The 21,316-nt window shown below is 43.9% G+C and overlaps 1 protein-coding gene across 1 annotated transcript; it reads left to right on the top strand.

The window, feature by feature from the left end:
* Nucleotides 1-8,115: 8,115 nt before the first annotated feature.
* Nucleotides 8,116-11,603, top strand: LOC104455861 (mechanosensitive ion channel protein 5-like). The gene is given in 6 exon segments (XM_039317943.1): nt 8,116-9,390; nt 9,392-9,837; nt 10,014-10,140; nt 10,231-10,524; nt 10,634-10,836; nt 11,148-11,603. Coding segments are annotated over 6 exon segments (2,604 nt in total). The 3' UTR covers nt 11,407-11,603.
* Nucleotides 11,604-21,316: the final 9,713 nt, after the last annotated feature.

The following is a 21,316-nucleotide window of genomic DNA, read 5'->3' as shown; positions in this document are numbered from 1 at the left end:
CGAAACTTCTGAGGGGTGCCTTCGTCTATATATGTTTTGCTGATTGGAATATCTACTACAACATGATCTATACGTAGATGACATCTGACATTATGATAGACTTTCTCCATTTATTGTGTAAATTTCATGTGGATAATTTCAAAAATTGTCATGATTAGTTTTCTAATTTTCATCTCAATTTCTTGTTTGGCTTGCATATTTAGTTGCATTGTTCTCCGTTCCAATGTGCTTCATCCTAAGATAAGCACGGTGGCTTGCATTAGTAGTTCGAGAGACACTTCTGATTTCGCGAGATGATACTCTTGTATGAAATGAATTCCAGTGAGCACTTACTTTACTTCAGATAATGTGTGAGGATAGCACCATGGAAAGTGTGCCTTTCGAAGACAATTAGGAAATAAACTTCTGCCTTCTGACTGAAAGATTATGGGAGTTACTCACTGGAAAGGTAAAATTCTGACAGAAAAATTATTTAATGAAACATCCGTCTTTAATTCCTTACTCATGCAGTTTACTGTCTTGCGCCTCAGCTCCTATATGAGTACTTGACTCCGTTACAAGCAGATGTTGGGGTGGTTCAGAAGGTATGTACAAAATTTCTAGTCCTATGGGCTATCCTTCTATTCAGCTGAATATCCAACAACTGGGATAAAAAAAGACATCGATCCTTAAATCTTGAATCATTAAGTTTAGCCCTTATACAAGAAATTTTCATGTCTTACTCTTGTTTATTGTTATTATCTGAATGTAATTCACTAGTGGGCATCATACATATTTATCTCAAATGTTAATAAGAAATGTCATGCTCTAGGAAAGTTGCAACCTTGTTGTAGGAAACTCCAAATGTCCACATTGTGTTTTCTTACTCTTTTCTAGTTGTTAAGCATGGTGCTTCTTTTATGAGAGAAAGGTCATACTTCAATGCAACTTCACATGCAACTTCAGAAATATAATCTTAAATGAGCAACAGAGATATGTCGAAAAAAATAAAATAAAAATATGGTAGAATACAAGTTTTGCGACTATGGACTAAACTGCAATTCATTGCAAAACTGATGGATCACCCTAACAAAAAAGAAAATCTAATAGTTGAGACTGACTTGAGAATTGATCACTTTTTGTTCCTTAACCCCAAAAGAAAGGTGAAAGAAGACCCAATGAGAATCATATCATGTCCAGATCAAGTCAAATGGTGCTATCAACTTCGCTTTTAAATGAGTTTGTAGAAATGGGATATCGTAAATCTTCTAGAATAAATGAGATCGTGTTTAATTCGACATTGTTTAAGGGACTCCGGCCTATCATCCCGAGGCACACTCACCCGAAGCTTGGTGAGCTACTGCAGAGTTGCTGGCAGGGGAATGCTAAGATGAGACCCGACTTTGTTGATATAATCACAATCCTGCAGCAAATAGCCAAGGAGGTGAGTCATCATTGCTCACGCAAGCCAATTCCATGTCCATTAAAATCTTCTCATAGACCGAACCATTTGAAGCAACTTGGTCGTTTCCGTCCTTTCGAGTCTTGTGGCGTGAGTGGACTAGAAAAGCCCTTTCAATAGGACGTTTTGTCTACAGTGAAGGATATGTAAAATTTTGTTTTTCCTGGCCCTCTCTATACTTCTGCTCGTTAATGAAGGCCCTGTTTCTGGTCGTCTCTCGAACTGCCGATTAATTTCGATTTCAATGGCAAACTAGGTTCTTTACAGTGTTTTCCACCCTCGAATAATTGTAGATTTGCCATTTTTCTTTATTAAAACTCAGCTCGTCAAGTACCAGTCCAAATTCAATTAAGTTTGACTTTTCGGACGTTGCATGTGAAACAGGTTGCAGAAGAGGGGGAGGATCGGCGCAAGGAGAAGCGCGGCAAATTCCTATCTGTCCTCCGGAGAGGACATCATTGAATCGCCATGAGCGGAGTCAAGTAGGCTTTTATTTTCTTCAGGATAAAAAGATCTGTACAGTTCCAATAGCTGAAAGTGAACACACAGTATGTATCAATGCTTCTCCTTGCATTTGATTGATTCGTAATGTAGTTAATCATCACTTAAATCGTTCAATGTCGATTGACTTACTGCCCTCCACCAAACCACGTCACTTTTGCTCCTCCATACCTTAAAATTCGACATTCATTGCAACTAATGGATCGTGAAGTGGGTGCGACTGAGAAAGCGCCATGGATCTGGAGGAACCTTTCGACTATTCTCTCTGTGGCTGGTAGATTTGAAATGCAAAAATAAATTTCCTGTCTTTACATAGTCATCTAGAAGGAGAAACTTATGAAGGAAGTTAAAAGAGAATATATAGCGGACTGACTCATATATTTATAGCTCAAATAATCGTGTCTTTAGATAGTCATCTAGGAGGAGAAATTTATGAATGAAGTTAAAAGAGAATATATAGTGGACCGACTCATATATTTATCGCTCAAATGATCCCGTACTCATCATGAAAAAGGCATTTTGATTCATCTGGATTTTTCAGGAAAATTCATTAATAATTATTGTATGCGATCCCTGCCAAAATGCGTGGGAAGAACTTATATTCCTCATAGTATTTCTTTACATTGTAAAGCAAATCAAAGCATTCTTCGACCACACAAACCTTCAAATTCGTGTCAGCTAGGTGGATAAAAATTTGTGTCAGATAGGCAGATAAAAATTATATAAAATAGGGGAATTGTAGAAGTGATATTCCATAAATCCGTGTATATTTTACATAGAAAAAATTGAGATCTTTTTCTACCCAAAGTTTCACTTGCGCATGTGTCTTATCATGTTCAACACGTGCAGTGAAAGGGGCGCGAAAGACGTCTAAGTACATAGCGATGACTATGAGATGGTGTATCCAAAAAGAAAGGAGTGAGGGGTCAAAGGACACACGTGTGCAACTAGGGTTTGGTTAATAGCGTCTACGTAACGAAATGCCACGCCGTCTATTGGTAGTCTAAGTGAGAGCCACCAATTATAATACATGGAAAACAACTCATCGACATTCCCTTTTTGTCCTTATCCGTCTGCTCTCTCTTTCTCTCGCCTTTTTGTCTCTAGTCTACCGAGGTTGGGCTCGGAACCCTAATGTCGATGCTCAATTCCCCAACGACTAGGTCGAGGTCTTCAGCGCCCAGGCCCGATTGTGTAGAGGCCAAGCCCAAGTCCATCAAGGTCAAGCTCTTTACCCCAATACTCATGCTTGGGTCCTCGACGCCTCAACTCGAGACCCTAGTGCCCAGTGCCGAGCTTCCTTGTGCTTGAGCTCGAGCAAGGTCTCGGGTTTGTCCTTGATGGACCTAGATGTGGATAGCACGGTCCCTAGCACGGTTGCCAAGGTCTCGAGTAGGCGTCAATGGACTTATGCTTAGGTGCATGAAAACAAATATCTTATGACTTATTTTTTAAGTAATCTAAATATCGAAAAATGACAAAATATTATTTTTTATAAACAAACGAAGTCTAAATTAGCCTCTTTGTCAATCCAACATGTAACGTGACTATTCTAGGGATAGCATACACTGCTTAACTATGTGGACCTAACTATATACAATGGTGTCACAACATTGATGAGAGGACCTACACAACACGACGAGAAAATATTAGCTATGTCTGGTGCTCCAATGTGACAAATAAGCAGGCACCTCAAATTGTGCCACGTGTCCAACATGGGCCCACGTTATCAAGCCAATTTCCCCTCACTTTTCTCTCTCCTCTCTCTTCTATTTCCTAACATACTTTCTCTTCATCGGTGCGAACGAACAGCCAGCCCCTCGACCTCCGCGATGACCACCTCCTTCGGTATGTCCGGGAAGACGCATGAGTGCTCGATCTTACCATAAGAGCTTCCTCACCGGCCAAGCTTTCGGTGGACACAAGAGGTGCCACTACAAGGCCCCCACTCCTACCTCCTTAGCCGCCGCTACCGCCGCCGCCTCAATTGCCAGCAGGGTGATCGTCTCGGAGGGCGTGGGGTCAACTGACACGCAGAGCCAGGGGCATTGCGAGTTCGATCTGAACATCCCGGCACTCCCAGAGTTCTGCCCCTAGTTCGCAGTCTCCGGCAACGTGGACGACAAGGTGGAGAACCCACATTCTCTCTCCTCCTCCGAGAAAATATTAGGTGCGCCCGGCGCTCCACGTCACCGTGCGCCCGCCCAATGAAGAGGCGACACACGGCTCCACGTGGAGGCGGGCCCACCATTATTTTCCGTCAAATTTTTGCACCCCTTCCCACTCTTCATTAAATGCTTCGGTCTTCTGCCGGGCCCACCATCACTTTTGAGAGAAGGTTTTGCGTCCCCATCTCTCTCTTCATTAAATGCTTTATCGTTCTCTGCATACTTTTCCCGCTTGCACGAAGAGCGCCCCTTCCCCTCTCTCTTTCAAAAATTTCTCTGTTCTACATATTTTTCTCCATCAAAGCCGCATGACGCCCGCCCTCTCTCTTTTTCAAAAATATCTCCCTCCCAAAAGCCCGCCCGTCGCCTCCGAGCTTGGCCACCTTTGCCGTCGCCGCCAGGAGCCACTCGCTCCCTCTCTCTCTCTTAAGAGCCCCGCCGGTCGTAGCTAGGTCTTGAGTTCGTCGCGGTTGCCTTGCGGTCCTAACTCCGTTGCTCGGTTTCATGTGGAGGAACGGCGGGCACGGACGGCGATGATTTGGTCGTCCTTGGTATGGAAGCGAGCTGCGCGACACCGTGGCCGCTGTTGTGAACGATCTCTTTCGCTCCTAAGAGCCGCGCCGATCGTAGCTACCGAGTCCCGACCTCGACCTCTGACCGCCTCCGCGTCTTGGTCGTGGTCGCCTCCGGTCCTAACTCCAGCTCTTCGGTCGAGGTTCGGAGGGTCCGAGGTGGGGAATAGCGAGGGGTTGGTGAGCTTGGAGAGGGATTTGAGAAGCCAGTTCTCGTCCTCCTCAAAGAAGAGCTTCGAGTCGGGGTTCGCTGCTCGTCGGCCCGGGGGACAAAGTGGTTGCTGGTGCAGGTGGAGGCCGGAGAAGAGGAGGCACGGCTTCTCAACCGCGGGGACATGCAGCCTGCCGGCTTCAAAATCAAAAGATCGGCACACCGCCTTCAAGACAATCGGAAGAGTGTAAGAATCCGGCGGAACGCCCGCCCTCGCCATGAACGCGTACACGAGCAGCGCCTTTCTCGGGGCGTCTAGCCTCGCGTACGCTCTTATGATGTTCCGGTGGAACGCGACGGATTCGAGTCCAACAAGCGGGAGCGGATCACGTGGGCGTGTATCGGGCTCAACCTCGCTTGTCACCGCATTCGGACAAGAGGGTCGCCACCATCTTGGCGCGGGCTTGGGTCGAGCTCGGCGAATCGGGCTGCTGTCGAGATTGCGCGAGGAGGGAAGCGACGGAAGACGCATTGGCTTCGTGGGTGCCGCCGTGATCGAGAGCGCAAGAGGTCCAGAGCCGTCTTCTTGAGCTGAACTTGGAGAGCCCACGTTGAAGGTGCAAGAGGTCCAGAGCCGTCTTCTTGAGCTGAACTTGGAGAGCCAACGTTGAAGGTGGCGAAACGAGATCATGCGCTACACGATTTCAGCGCGCAGGGCTCATGAGTCGGAATATGCAATGTATTTGATGTCCTTGTTCTTTTTTTTTCATCGGCCTAAGTTGTCGATTCCATGTGAAGCATTACAGTTTTAAGGGATCATAAAATTAAAGAAAGAGATGTTTGCCGAGATCAAGATGGACGCATAAGCACAAATGCTGGATAAAAACTCCATGAAGCGTATTGGTTTTCAATGGATCCATGAGCAGTCGAATAATCAATGTGTAAACGCAACGGAGAAACTGAATTCTTAAGAATGAAAGGAAAACAAGAGAGAAAGGTAGGAGAAGAAGAAATGGAAAATTAAAATTGATGAGAAGCAAAATTAAGGCGACACAAATGCGGACTAATGCAGCTATGTGAGAAGTTCTCAAACTTCTAGCCTGGACATCTAAAGTTGAGTGGAAGCAAAACAGGAAAAGGCAAATGGCGCAGCATCCAATTTGAAGAACACATTGCCGAATTCAGATAGCCACTAGAACCGAGGCTTTGAATCGATTGTGAAACTCAAGTTTTGTCCTCCTACTACACACTACACACTGCAAAATTGCTGGAGAAGGGCTCGCTGCATCAATGCCGGCTGCTGCTGCTTCTTCTTCTTATAGAACTGTTGGTTCCACCTCCCCAATGCTTTGAAAACCAATCCTCAATCCTTGCTGGACGCGCCCGGTGAGCTTTTGGGTCTCGGCGATCACCGAGGAGGCACATGCAGAGAAGGTTAGAGCTTGGGACGCAGCCATGACCGGCGGGGCTCTTCGGACCGAGTAGCACCTGGTGGTGACAGCGGAGGCGATCGAGCTTGGAGGAAAGCAGCGGGCTTTTGGGTGTCCACGCTCGTCGAAGAGGCCAAGGCAGAGATGGTCGGGACCCAACCACGATCGGCGGGGTTCTTGGGAGTGAATGGCTCTTGACGGCAACGGCAGAGGTGTCCAAGCTAGGAGGCGACCGGCAGAGGTGGCCAAGCTCGAAGGCGACCAGCTGGATTTTGAGCGTACGCGATCGTCGAAGAGGCCGAGGCAGAAATGGTCAAAGCTTGGGACCCAAACACTACCGGCGACGCTCTTCGGAGCGAGTGGCTTGTGGCGACAATGGCGGAGGCGGCCGAGCTCGGAGGCGACCAGCGGGCTTTTAGGTGTCCGCGCTCACCTTAGAGGCCGAGGCGAAGATGGTTAGAATTCGGGACCCAGCCACGACCGGAAGAGTTCTTCGGAGCGAGTGGTTCCCGACGGCGACGGTAGAGGCGGCCAACCTTGGAGGCAACTGGTGAGCTTTCGGTCGAGAGAGATGAGGTTGCAGGTTTCATGGAGAAAAATGCAGAACAAAAAATTTTGAAAGAGAACGTGAGGGGAAGGGGAAGGGACGGCTTGCGTGCAAATAGGAGAAAAGGACGCAGTCATTAATGAAGAGAGAAGGACGTGGCAAAAATATGGCTAAAAGAAAAGGCGGGACTCGGCTCCACGTGGCGACACGTGTCGCATCCTGATTGGGCTGGGCGCACGGTGACGTGGAGCGCCGGGCGCACCTAATATTTTCTAAAAGGAGGAGGAAAGCATGGAGTGACGAAGGGTCAAAGGACACACATGTTCGACTAGGGTTTGGTTGACCCTAGCATTTATGCCTCCAGAATGCCAACGTCGGTCGTTGAGCACAATTTAAGTCCAAAGTCACAAGTTATAATAGTGAAAATGACATGAATGATTTAGAAAGTTGATTTAATAAGTAATGTGATCTATAAAATTTTAATTTATTTAATATGATCCTTAAATTTTAGCTTAATGTATAATATGGTCTTGAATTTTTAATTTATTTATAATGATATTTGGTCTTTTGGTACATATTCAATATAGATTATATTGCATATGTACAAAAAGTTCAATATACATTATCTATTAAATATGTACCGAAAATCCATAGATCACATTTAACAAATTAAAAGTTCAGATATTGTATTGTATATGTATCAAAAGTCAATATACTATATTAATATATATATATATATATATATATATATATATATTTCCTTTCGAAACTATCCTCCCATATTTCTTTCTCTTCTTCGATATCGCGTTTTGAACATCAAAATTTTGCAATTGCTAATTTGCTACCGAATTTTTCGGGAGAGTGGCAGTCCAGTAATTTCCACCCTGTACGAAGGGCATTTGGGAAACCCTGGCCATGCAGACTATGGAACGCGAAAGTGAATTTCGATTTCCAACGGAATCCCGGGGCGCTCTGCTCTGCTCTGCTTCCTCTTTCGACCTTCGCTGCCTATTTTGGAACGGAGAACAGAACAGGAAAGCGAATTTCGATTCTCAACGGAATCCCAGAGCGCCCTGCTCTGTTTCCTCTTACGAGCTGCCTATTTCGGAACGTTTCCTGTTTCCTCCCTCCTCTCCCCATTTATATATCCTCTGCTTCGGCGGCCAGCTGCACTCTCTCTCTCACAACTCCATCTTCAAAGTGCAACCGCGTTTTCTCCACTGCACGCGCGCCTCTCACACACCTTCAAAGCTTGTTCTGTTTTTCTCTGTTTCTTGCCTTTCCTAATCGATTCTACACTGATCCATGGAATTACTGCGAAGATCCTGCGGCTCCTCGTCTTCTTCTTCTTCGTCCTCTCGCCGACCCGCCCACTTGCCCATCCTCGGCGAAGGAACGACCGCCTTCGAAACCCCCTACCTCAAACTCGGCCTCAATGGTCCCGGCTTATTACCGGGTGATTCGGAGAGCCACAGGAGCGACGGTTTGAGAATGCTGAGAGAACCCAGCATTGGGTTCGAGAAGGGGAGCGAGGAGGAAGCTCCTGCCGAGGGTTCCGGCCGCGCGCCGGATGACCCGCCGTCGCGGCTGATCGGGCGGTTCCTACACCAGCAGCGGGCCTCCGGCGACGTGTTGCTGGACGTGGAACTGGAGATGGAGGAGCTGCGCTGCGGCGACGGCCGGAGGGACTTGCCTCCGGTGGCCGATTCGCCGCCGGCGCCACGGCCGCAGAGGCAGAGCCAGGACGGCTCGAGTGTCCTGCCAGCCGCCCACCTCGGCAGTGCCACAGAGGCGGCACGGAGGTTTGCCGAGCCGTGGGGAGATGGAAACTCTGTAGGCAACAGAGAAGAGGAGGTCTTGAAAAGCACGTCGAGCGCGACTTCCCAGCGGAAATCATGCCTGCTCTGCACAAAAACCCGGTCGCGGCTGATGGACCCGCCGGAGGAGCCCCAACGGAGATCGGGTCACATTCCGCGGTCTGGAATGTTGGGGAGGCCAGGGGATGAGGACGAGGACGACATCTTCTTGGAAGAAGACCTGCCAGAGGAGTTCAAGAAAACCCAGTTCGGTGCCATGGCTCTGTTACAGTTGGTGAGTTTGGTCTTGATCGTTGGTGCTTTAGTTTATACTCTTGCGATTCCTGCATTGAAGCATAAGGATTTGTGGAAGCTCAAACTGTGGAAGTGGGAGGTCATGGCCCTGGTCTTGATTTGTGGGAGGTTGGTCTCTGGGTGGATGATTCGACTAGTTGTGTTCTTCATCGAGAGGAACTTTCTGCTGCGAAAACGGGTTCTGTATTTCGTCTACGGCCTTCGAAAGGCAGTGCAGAACTGCCTGTGGTTGGGATTGGTCTTGACTGCTTGGCATGCTCTATTCGACAAGAAGGTCGAGAGGGAGACGAACAGTGACAGGTTGAGGTACGTCACCAAGGTGCTGGTGTGCTTTTTGGTGGGGACTCTACTGTGGTTGATCAAGACACTGATCATCAAGGTGCTGGCATCGTCGTTCCATGTGAGCACCTACTTTGAACGGATCCAGAAGTCTCTGTTCAATCAGTACGTGATCGAGACGCTGTCGGGTCCCCCCTGTGATTGAAATTTGGAGGAGACAGGAAGAGGAGGAGGAGATTGCATGTGATCTCCAGACTTTACAGAAAGCAGGCGTGACTGTGCCGCCAGATCTAAGGGCGGCAGCTTTTCCAACTAAAAGTGGGATGGTAGTTGGGAGCGGAGGAGGGCTTCAGAGAAGTCCCCGAGAGAAGAACACCAAGCTCTCTCCAGGGCTGTCGGGAAACAGCGAGGGAGGGATCACAATGGAGCACTTGCAAAAGATGAATCCCAAAAATGTGTCTGCCTGGAATATGAAAAGATTGATTAATATCGTGCGGCATGGATTTCACTCGACGTTGGATGAGCAGATACAGGATTCTACTCAAGAGGATGAGTCGGCAACATTGATCAGGAGTGAAAACGAAGCCAAAGCTGCAGCTAGGAAGATCTTTCGAAATGTGGCTAAGCCTAATTCAAAGTAAGATCATAGTTCTTCACCTCCTGTTTCGAGCTTTTGACATAATCCTTGAATGAGGCAATTGCTTCCTGATTGGATCTCTTTCCAATTAACTGGCGCACTATGTGCAGTCGATATTATCTGGTTTTATGATGGAAAGTGTCCGAGTCAGTTATTTAATTTATTGATGTTGCTAGGTTTATCTACTTGGAAGATCTGAAGCGGTTCATGAAGGACCATGAAGCCTTGAATACGAAGAGACTCTTCGAAGGAGTTGATGAATGCAAGAAGATAATCGGCAAGTCGTGCCTGGAGAACTGGCTGGTGACTGGAATTCTGTTAAATTAGGTCCTTAGACATGCTTGTTCATACTTTTGGTCTTCAATGCTAATCGAATTAACCAAATCGTTTTAGGTCAATGCTTTCAGGGGGAGGAGAGCACTTGCCTTGACCTTAAATGACACCAAGACTGCAGTCGACAAGCTGCATCACGTGGTCAACGTCATAGTCGGTATCATCATATTGATCATCTGGCTTCTCATCCTGGGAATAGCAACAAGCAAGTTCCTGTTCTTTCTCTGTTCGCTGCTCGTCCTTGTCGCATTTATTTTCAGGAACAACTGCAAGACCATATTTGAGGCGATCGTCTTCTTGTTCGTGATGCATCCGTATGATGTGGGCGACAGGTGCGAGATCGATGGAGTCCAGGTAAATACTGGTATCACGTGTCGACTGTATATTCACTGCTCTATTTGCTTCGGCTTGTACATGGTCTCTTCTATTATTCATCGCCCATTCATATGCTGTATCCTTTTAGATGGTTGTGGAAGAGATAAACATCCTGACGACCGTGTTTCTGAGGTATGACAATCAAAAGATTATATATCCAAACAGCACTCTTGCAACGAAGGCCGTCGGCAACTATTATTGGAGCCCTGACATGGAAGACGCGGTCGAGTTCTGTGTGCACATAGCTACTCCTGCAGAGAAGATTGCTGCCATGAAGCACAAGATAACCAGGCAAGTAAAAACATCTAAATTTTCTCGAATTTTGTTCAGTTTTCTGAGTCTGTTAAAGCAATCATTTTGCTGTAGAAATCTATCAGAAAAAGTAGAGACCCTGAAACAAAAGTTCAGTCTTTCAAGTCAATCTGTGATAAGAAACAGGATTAGTCGTAGGTGTTTGGGTTTTAGAATTAGGAAGATGACCATGTTAAAATTCTGGGCTCCCTCCCTTGCATATTGCCAGTCTGTTTCTGTTCCCTCTGCATTGACGTATAGATAATTAAGAAATAATCTGAATTGCTTCTTGGTTGTTCTACCGATTGCAGTTATGTCGACAGCAAGAAAGAGCATTGGTATTTCTCACCAATGATCATAATGAAGGATATAGAAGAGCTGAACAATGTGAGGATTGCCGTGTGGCTGTGCCACAAGATGAATCACCCAGACATGAGAGAGAAGGAGATGGTCAAGATGTTCAGAGAGCTTGACATCCAATACCGCCTACTACCGCTTGACATCAACGTCCGCGCAATGCCTGCCTCGAGCTCCATGCGGGTTCCTCCAGCATGGGAAAACGCTGGCTGAGTTGCTCAGCTAGTTCGACAAAGAGCTGCATTCACCGACGGAAGATAGGCAGTTGGCATTCCACGTTAGCAGTGCTATGCGGACCGTGTATCAGACTCCGGCAAACCACTACTTCTTTGGCTATGAGGTTTTCCTTTCTCATTGAACATATTCATCACAGTTCAGTGAAAATTTGGTTTCTCCATCTTTCCTGTCACGTTTAGGCTCTTTTCCTAACTTGATCTGAGGTATACTTGTAATTAGAGAATGGGTTATATAAATGATGCTTAGAAATTGAAGGGATACAACATTTTACTCAAGAGAGTTGTCAGAATGTAGATGTTCATATATCTAGCGATGGTTGTCCCCTTACTTTTCAGCAATTCTAGTTTATCCGATGTTTATCCTAAACTTCCTTAAGGAAACCTTCAAGCAAATGGCAACATAAAGACCCCGGAAAGCCATTTCACATGCCAAAAGTTATTTTTATTTTCCATCTCTGTTTCAAAAGTTTAAAAGATTGATTTCCAACAATATACGTCCGTTCACCCAAAAAAAAAAAAAGGACTACACGCCATTCATTACCTCAGCACGAAATAGAGTATCAAAAAGGCTTTAAGGATAAATGGCAAAACCCCCGGCCACCCCCCAAGTCTTAAAAATCCATACAACCCTGATGCTCATACAGAACCATTAGGTGACATCCAACTTGGCCCTTTTCTGTGAAATAAAATTTCATATAGTAGAGAAACAGCTTTACAGATTATAAGACAGATGACAATAGGTAACCAGCCAGAATCCCAAAAAAAGAGATTGTCATCGGGAGCAGTCATGTGGGAAGGGATGTAGATATAACTTCATCGTCACTAAAAGGGTTCCCTTGCGATTTTTATTTATTTATAAAAAGATATAAGAAACTCTAAATGGAAAAAAGGACAAGAGGCGAGAAGAAAAAAGACTCAATGCCTCAGCATAGAACGATGGCCAAAGATGGCTTACCTCCAGCAGCAGCAGTAGATCTAGGCCATATCGTTTGCTGGACATTAGAAGCGTCGGCCATTCGTCCCCACATGCAAACTTCACCGCCTATCACAAGGTTTTTCAGAATCATCGCTTATTCCTTCGAGGGGCTCTGCAGTGTAGACTTGATCCGATGGCACATCTAAATGATCTAAGATACCAAACACCTTGATTGCTGAAAATGCATTTAAGGCCCTTTGCCACAGCCTTTGGACATAAACCAGGTCCTAGGCTCCGGTGACATACACCTTGATTGCTGAAAATGCATTTCGGTGTGTATTAGAATGGGATCGCTCTGTTGCTTCAGATCTATGGCTGAGCACTCGGATTTGCTCATCCTTTTGGATTTTGATTGTTGTTTGGTGTGTAGGTGAGGATTCAATTGGGTCAGGGATCGGCTGTTTAGGTGACAAAAGACATGCTTAAGGAAGAGGGCATTGGTGCTTCTTACAAGGTATCTGGCTCTTCAGGTTTTGTTTTAGTCTGTAACTTTCCTGCCTGCCTGCCTAGTGTAGGAACCACTTCGTATATTATAATGATTAAAGCATGATTGACTCATAAGTTAATAATAGTGAGAGATTCTTACCTTCATGTTAAAATCGATTTTCAATTCTTAAGATCATGTCATTTTACGATTTCTAACTTAATGACTATACAATTAGATCTCGTATTAAAATCAGTTGTTGGTAGAAGTGTAATAAAATCACTTGCCAAGGTCATAAAATTGGTGTAAGATTTATGGCCAAAAAGTTTAAGTTTGAGATTTACATTTTGCTTTTCAATCTAAAAGACAAAAAAGAAAAAAAGAAAAAAAAGAGTGAAAGGAAGATGCGAAGCGCATAATATTTAGCCTAACCCCCAACACATCCCAAATTTAAAGCAAATGTGACATTGAAAATGGCACAAAAGACAATTGAAAGTCATTTAAAGTTTCAAAATGTTTGAATATCACGACTTCGACTTGGACGATGGAAAAATGAAATTATTTCACCTCACCGTAAATCACGAGGGATCGATTTAAAAAAAAAAAAAAAATATTTTATGGGTTATTTATAACTCATCGCCATTTTCTTTCATGGATAAGTGCTTTACTTTTTGGTCGATTTTTTTTTTTTTTTGTAAGTTCAACTAGAACAATATTTAGAGATATTGATGAGAAATAATTACTTTTAAGGCTATATTTCTTTACGAGATTTAAGATCCGATGACATGGATCTCCCAACAATATCACACGAAAGAACGATTTTTGCTTACCTTATCGCGGGATTAGTGCACTCGAATCCCTTTGCTGAAGCAGGAATACGCAAACACCACGTGTCGCAAAAGTAGAGAGAGATAGAAACGGCAGGGTAATGACTTCCGGAAGACTTTGGAGCAAATGGAGGTGGAAGGCTTCAGTTAAGGGCAATTTCCTAGCGGCTCATCCGCTTTTTGCTATTCACAATTTTCTTAAAAGGTCCATTATGACAAGGGAACTTCCCGGAAATATACATCTTGACCCCTCGAAACACGCCTGCAGGACTAATTAAAGACTTAACTTGAAATAAGCAATCCTAGTAATTGTTTTTTTTTGTTCGTTTGTTTGTTTTTATTTTTTATTTTAATGTTTTACCCGTTCATGATTTTTGTGGTAGGGGAGCCTCTGTGATGAATGTGGATGGCAGGAGAATCAAAGGGACTCCTCCAAAGAGCCACGAAGAGCTAAGACATCGGCTCTCTCTCTCTCTCTATCTCTTTTTCATTGGTGGTTGAGGTGTATCAGTATGACCTCAGATTTGAAGCGCACAAATTTCTAAAGGTTGATACATTAAACTGAATGAACAGTATTCAAAGACTACAGTAAATTACGAGGAAAAGTTTAAAAGCAGTGTCATCAATCCCTTTTTCTTTTCATTTGAAAATATTTTATAATGCTATAGTAAATCTTAACAACGGGATGGTGAATTAAATTCTTTACAATATATAATATATACCATGACCTGTACCTTCTATGGGATTTTATATATGTCTCATTTTTTTTTTTTTTTTTTGAGAAGATGACTTCAAAAGATAACAATGACTCTATTCTTTCTTGCTATTGCATTCCTTCCATTGAACTGAATTCCAAAATCAAGTGAATTCATAGGGACGACTTTTGTCAAACACCTCAATTGTAATGTACTTCACGAATTCATTCTCTCAAAATAACATAACAGTGATAATTTGAATTAAATGCAAGATATCAGAAAATGAAGTTTGGGGACAAACGTACAGTTTTATGGCAAAGTTGAGGAAGCAAAAATGAAATTAAACCCTATTATCTCCTCCACGCTGTCTCTGAGCAAAAGTGTGAGAAAGCTCTCAGAATGAAACATAGTGTCGGAAAGGCCTTAAGAACATAAATTTCCCGCACTATTTTTTAAAAGAAAATGAAACTCTAAATAGACAAATGAGAGCCGAGAAGAAAAAGACTCGGCGGAAGTACAACGCAAGTCCATAACTTCAAGACCGATGGACACTTAAGTGCCATAACTTTAAAATGGTACACTTGAGTGCCAGTTTGAAGTTAAACGGGACACTTAAGTGCCACTCCGGCGAAGATCCGGCCAAATGGCTTACGTGGCAACTTTTCGGCGAGCTTAGTCCAAAAAACGGCGTCGTTTTGCGCGCTGACGTGGTGGATAAAATGCAAAAACGACGCCATTTCGTGTCTACGTGTAAATAATAATATAAAAATTAATTAAATTAAATTTAAAATATTCAAAAAAATTTAAAAAAAAAAAATTTAAAATTTAAAATTTTTAAAAAATTAAGAAAAATTTAAAAAATTTAAAAAAATTTAAAAAATTTAAAAAATTAAAAAAATTAAAAATTAAGAAAATTTAAAAATTTAAAAAAGGGGAGGTCGAGCGGGCGGCTCCCTCGCCACCGCCGCCTCCTTGCCGTCGCCGGAAGGGCTGGCGACGGAGGGGGTCGATCGGGGTCGTCGGCCCCGGCCGGCCGACGGCGAGGGCGCGAGCCCTTGCCACCCGGTCGGCCGGGCCGAGGCCCGGCAACCCCGGCCGACCCTCCCCACTCCGTCACCGGCCCTTCCCGGCGGTGGCAGCCCCACTCCGTCGCAGGCCCTTCCGGCGACGGCGGGAGGGGCGGCGGCGAGGGAGCCGCCCCGTTCGACCTCCCCCTTTTTTTTTAATTTTTTTTAATTTTTCTTAATTTTTTAATATTTTAAATATAATTTAATTAATTTATATATTATTATTTACACGTAGACACGAAACGGCGTCGTTTTGCGTTTTTCTCCGCCACTTCGGCGTGCAAAACGACGCCGTTTTGGACCAAATTGCCACGTCGGCCATTTGACCGGATTTTTGAGTGGCACTTAAGTGTCCAATTTTACTACGATATTGGCACTTAAGTATACCATTTTAAAGTTATGGCACTAAGTGTCCCTCTCGTGCCAAGTTATGGCACTCGGGTGTCCCAACCTCAAAAAGACTCAATGCCCCAGCATAAAACGATGCCCAAAGACCGCCTTACCTGCAGCAGCAGCAGCTCCAGGCCATATCTAAATGATCTAGCATACCAAACCTTGATCGCTGAAAATGCATTTACAGCCCTTTGCCACAGCCCTTTGCCACAGCCTTTGGGCATACACCAGGTCCCAGCCTACAGTGACCAAAATTGAATTAGCTTGCAATCAACATGTCTTGAATACTGATCAAAACTTTCCAGTTATATACTATCGTCCTCAGGTTAAGGCTCTGGGGAAAATGCATTAAACGTTTCCTCCCTGAAGCAATTGAAAAATCAATTTCACACTCTCTGCATACAAATGTGATGAGAAAAAGAAAAGAAAAGAAAGCACAGCAAAGATTAGGACGGCTGAATACTGATTGGAACAAACGTCAGTGCTATTAGCACACAGCTTCACTTTCTTCTAACTACCTACAAATCTTTCATGCATGCTCTTTCACGTTGTTATGTTCCAACTTAAGCAAAGCTAACAACTGTGAGAATCCGCACATGAAAACAGGCACCGTAAGCCTCAACCGCAAAGAAACTAACTGTAATAAGCGATCAAACAGATGAGAGACCACCACCACCACCACCAATCAACCAAGCGAAAAAGCATGCAGACAGAATTACGATGACTTCATGATATCATTTACGCATTGAAAGCAACAAATCAATTTGCCACCCCCAAGAACTCATACTTCCCCAAACCGTTTTCGCAAGTCCACCGAATACAAGGATCCGTCAACAAGCAAGCACAAAGATTCGATTCACGAGGAAACGAACGAACAGAGACGAACAAACGATAAAAGATGCGAAAGAGACGGACCTGCGTGTGAGTTTCGCTCAGTTCCAGTGTCCCTGGAGTTTCTCTGCGGAGAAGATAAAACCTTCCTTTATATACCGCAGGTTGACATTTTTGACCTCATCGCTGGGCTTTTATATGGGCCGTGGTTCCCAAGCACAGGCCCAAACAATCCAGGCCACGATTTGTGTCGGCCCAAGATGTGAAGAAGGACGTTCTCTTCTTGGCATATCGACTGTGTTTAGGTCTCCTTCCTAAGTGAGTCTTTAATAGATGAGGATACGTCAAAACAATGTACCTTTCAATGTATAAGTGATGGGCACCGATTTAAAAGTTTTGGCCCCACCAAATATGAATAGTTCGGGCTTAAGAAGGGAATTGCTTGTCCAAGCATGCCCCTTTTAGCCTTTAATTTGTGTAAGTCTAGTTGGACATAGTAGGTTGCCGGACCTATGATCACCTCTAAAAGAGATTAATAACTTATCAAGTGCGTGCTGTTTAATACATACTTTTCATTGTGGTCAAATTATATTTTTCCATGGAAAAAGAATGTAAATTCCAACAACTCGTGAGCAGTGATACCTTTGAATTAGGATAAATATCCTCTTACCTATCTAGAGTTAGTGAATTCTCATTCGTTCGACATAAAAATAGCATGCACGACCATTTATACCAGTAATTTCCCCATCTAATTAATAACTCTCAATTCAAAATTGCAACAAATTTTTTGTGGTGAGTGAATTATTCATCTTGCCATTAATTTCATACATTAAGTAACTTAATATATATAATATATTTGGAAGTGACTTTCGATACAAATGATTATCTATGTGAATGACTTTTTACCTGATGCCATTAAGCAGTTTAATGATATAACAAAAATCAGCTATTTGGAATAAACCGGGCTAAGAATTTGAATCCGTTTATGGGCACAAGATGCATGAGCCTAGAATCACCCTGCAAGCATTCACAAAGCCCATGTGGTCAGATCATCCATGTTCTATATCCATAGTCATGCACACTTCTAAATTTGTTCTGACTAGCACAAAAGTGTAGCGCAGACAGTGGTTAGGATACATAAGCAAAGTCTAGAAAAGCTAAACTTTCGAGAATCTCATAAACTTATATCCCAACCAAAGCGTAGGGTAGCATTTTACAAATTAAAACGGACAATATTGTTTAAAGAATCATTGGTCATAGCATCAATTGAGACCATTTATCTGATTCTATGCATATTGGTTTGTGACAAGATCAGCTTAGACCCTGCCTATTCAAGAGGCATCTGAAGTAATTTAGTCGTTGTAATGCTGTTTTATTTAAATTAATGTAGTGGATATAGCATATGTACTACTCCACGATCGCTTTACAAACAATACGTAAGTGAATATATACAAATCAATATAGAAGATTATCATTACAATATCATTATTAATATTCTAATGTGTCATAAAGAAGGAATGCACAGCTTCTACTACACCTAGGCTACATTACGTATTAGCATTGAGCGGTCTATCTAGACATTTTACATCTGTAACCAGTACCCCGCACCCTAACTCTGCTAATCATGCCAAAGAGAGAAAGCCAAAGACGAGACAAAACTAAGCGAGATTTTTACCGTCAAATTCAAAGATGTGGGGGCTACAGTGACTATTGAGAAGTATTTGCACATTCAGGATACCTCATCTGAAAAGGAGAAGATATGGCATGAACCACAAAGTGAGGTTTGCGGAGTAGGGGAAAACACAGTCAAAGGGGCAATCAGGAATTACATGCCCTTCAAAGCGACGGATTCTCTCCCTCTCTCCCACACCTAGCCCCAAGCCCGTCCTTGATGTCCTTGATGTGGAATCTCTCTCTCTCTCTCTCTCTCTCTCTTCAAAAACTGATTTCCAACAATACATACGTTTTCTTCACCGAGAAAGAAAGGAGAGAGGACTATACATTATCCCCAGAGAGAATATAGATTTCCTCCACGCAGTCTCTGACCTAATGAACCCTCTAGCGTTCAAAAGGCTATGAGGATAACTGGTGAACTAGGAAATATGCTTGGATCGATTTTTTTTTTTTTTAACGGGCGCAAACCCAATACATTTTCAGACGGTTTTCGTGGCTTGAGAGGCAGGGAGCTCTTGACTTTATGGCAAAGGCACAAGCAAATTGCTATTTGATTTCTTCCAACTCATGGCTTTTAACATATGCATCTCTTCAACCCAAGAAAACGCGCCAGTATCATCCAAACCAAAGTCTTTCCTCCATACTCGTAATTTGCAAAGTGTATATTAATCAACATTTCGATGAAAACTACGATGTGGGTCTTAACTTTTTTTTTTTCATGAACACGCTCAACTTTGCTCACACGTGTCTCAAACTATTTCGGCAACTTCAATTATCACCATTTTTGTGATGAGTCCACGCGAGATCCCGCTACTAGACAGACAAACAGTTCTTCAAGAAGGTATGGGCGCCAACCGTCCCAGGCTCTAATCTTAGAAGAATAGAGGGTTGGATGAATCGGAATCCTAATGTATGGCCTCGATTTTATTTTATTTTTTGGGAAAATAGCAGCAAAATTTTACCATTTGATATGTTTAGGGTTAATACTATAAAAAATTCAAGTTGATATACTCATAGTACATTTATCTCAAACTAACTTCTATGATACAAAAAATCTCAAACAGATAGACCCGTGCTATATTTGCTGCAAACTAATTTCCGCAACATAAAAAATCCCAAGTCGATGCACTCGTGATAAATCTACCATCGGTTAATTCCCATCCAATATTCCCGTTAAATCGTAGATTTGCAAGACACGTGATAAGCAACTCAAATGATTGGCATGTGAAATTCAACGTAAATGGGTCTCCTGAATGACGTCATTTTGAGGAAACCTAATGTAAATATATGCCAAAATCTACTAGTTTTGTCCTAAGAACTCCCTCATGTTTCAAAAATCTACTAAAATTCTTGATGTTTCTCAATTTTGCCCTAAGATTTTAATAGATTTGTTGTGGGAACACTAACTTGGAGAATGGCATGTGTATATCAATATGGGCTATTTTATAATGCGAAAATTAATTTGGAAAAAATGTGATAGGGGTGATAATTTATGATTTTCTATGGTGTTATAGCACTTTTTCCCTCCATAAATTGGAATTTTCCGGGCAGAAGTCCTTAAAAGAAATGCCAAAAACGATGCGAAAGTCTCAATGGCTAAAAATATTTGAGGACCTTCCCAAGTCCCGAAAGCGACGTCCAGGAGGAAAGCGATGTGCGACGACGTCCAGGGTATCCAGGCTAAAGCTTAAAGAGCTTTAACTAACCTAGGTTACAGGGTAAACGACATCGCTTTCCTTTCCTCCGCGCGTTACAGGGTAAAGCTTTAACCTGGAAGTCGTCGCACATCGCTTTCCTCCGCTTCCCGAAAGCGACGTTTAGTTAAACTTAAACGTCCGAAGCTCTCCAAAGTGCGATTTATGCTCTATTACCGAGACTACGAGCGAGACTACGAAGGAAAAAATATCGTCGGGATACCCAAAAGCTTTACGAATCTTCCTATAAATACTCGGAACGCTTCGCGCCTCTCTTGGTCATCTGAACATTTTTCTCTCCCCCATCTCTCTATTTCTCTCTTATTATCATCGGGGCCATCATTGTGCAGAGGTAAATGTCCGAACAAGAAATGGCTGCTGCTTCCCAAATTTTATCGCCTGCATCATCATCGAAAAACCAGATCACAAGCCCCGCCAAAGCTTCCGCTGAGCCCCATGGCGCTAGCAAAGTGGTGGGCAATTCCGACTCCGTCGCATTAGACATCACCGATGGAACCACAATGACTACCAGAAGCTCTCAGGATGGAACGTTTGACTCATCCCAGCACGCCCCGCGTCTCCCAATAGTGGAACTGTTCGAGAGACAGGAGCTGGGGAAGCTGTTCCTGGAGTTCGCCGTTTCCATGACCATGGGGCTCCTCATAAGCCAGCACCAGGGGTTGACCCACCTGCAAGCCAGCGCGATTATGCTTGCGCTCTGCGTCGGGTTCGTCACCTTGTGGAACGGCATGCTGCTGGATGGGATCTGCCCTCGGGTTAAAAGGGCGTTGAAGTATATCGGAGTAGGGATCATCTTGGTCGCCTTCTTCGGGTTGGTGAGCTCCTTTTTTCCGCCCAGCCTATTGTGGGCGTGCTGGTTTTGTTGTGGCTTGTCGGGCCTTCCTTTTCTCCTGCCTCTTGTTCTTCCACCGGCGATTAAGGAAGAGAGCAGCGCGGCACCGCAGGTTCATGGTGTTGTTTAGCATAAACACGCATGCCGTTATCCGAAGCAGATGACGGTATCGTCACCGCGGAAGTGACAAAGCCCTGGTGGACTGATAAAATATTGGTTCACACGTGCCAACTCAACATATTAGGGATACGTGTCCCTCGCGGGTCACCGTTAGATCTCTCTCCCTTTCTCTCTCCCCTCTCGCCTCTCGCAGACACACGCTGTTTCTCTTCTTCTTTGCCATTTCTTCCTTTTTTTTCTTTTTTCTTTTTTAATCTTCCTTTCCCTATGGCCTGTGGCCATCGATTTCGCCGGATTCGGCAAGGGCTTGACCCTCTTGGCCAGGGTCCGGCG

The sequence above is a fragment of the Eucalyptus grandis genome, chromosome 7 (genome assembly GCF_016545825.1).
Source record: "Eucalyptus grandis isolate ANBG69807.140 chromosome 7, ASM1654582v1, whole genome shotgun sequence".
Classification (NCBI taxonomy): domain Eukaryota; kingdom Viridiplantae; phylum Streptophyta; class Magnoliopsida; order Myrtales; family Myrtaceae; genus Eucalyptus; species Eucalyptus grandis.
The sequence above is the reverse complement of the archived record's forward strand: the minus strand, read 5'-3'. Positions and strand labels throughout refer to the sequence as shown.